The 384-nt window shown below is 64.1% G+C and overlaps 1 protein-coding gene across 1 annotated transcript in view; it reads right to left on the reverse strand.

Annotated features, from left to right (window-relative positions):
- The window catches only part of LOC104497848 (zinc finger SWIM domain-containing protein 1-like), a gene marked incomplete at its 5' end in the record, with an annotated part of 757 nt that extends 498 nt beyond the window's left edge, over positions 1-259 (reverse strand). Inside the window, one exon of the mRNA XM_010141145.1 lies at positions 1-259. Within this exon, the coding sequence (XP_010139447.1) occupies positions 1-259 (259 nt within the window).
- Positions 260-384: the final 125 nt, after the last annotated feature.

Raw genomic sequence — 384 nt, forward strand, 5'->3', positions numbered from 1 at the left:
CAGCTGCTCAGGCCTTCCGGGTCCACGCTCTGTGCATCCTCCAGGACCTGCACGCTGAAAGCATCCTCCTCGGCGCCGATCAGCTGCACCGACTCCTGCACCACCGCAAACTCGCTCAGGCACAGCCTGGCAGCGGGCTCCGTGCACACCTCGCTCAGAGACCGCCTGATGCGTTCTTCAGCCCTTCGGGTAATCTCCTCCTCGCTGTCACCCCCCGGGCTCACCGTGGCCTCCAGTTTGACCGCAGGAGATGAAGGATCTGACGAGGACTGAGAGCTTGCAGGCTCGTCCCAGAGGAGGAGAGGCTTGGGGGCTCCAGGCTGAGGCTGATGAGCTGTGGGGAGCTGAGTGGCTGCCGGGAGGCTCTGGAGAACAATCACAGGA

Source organism: Buceros rhinoceros, unplaced genomic scaffold, assembly GCF_000710305.1.
Source record: "Buceros rhinoceros silvestris isolate BGI_N320 unplaced genomic scaffold, ASM71030v1 scaffold21918, whole genome shotgun sequence".
In the NCBI taxonomy this organism is placed as follows: Eukaryota; Metazoa; Chordata; class Aves; order Bucerotiformes; family Bucerotidae; genus Buceros; species Buceros rhinoceros.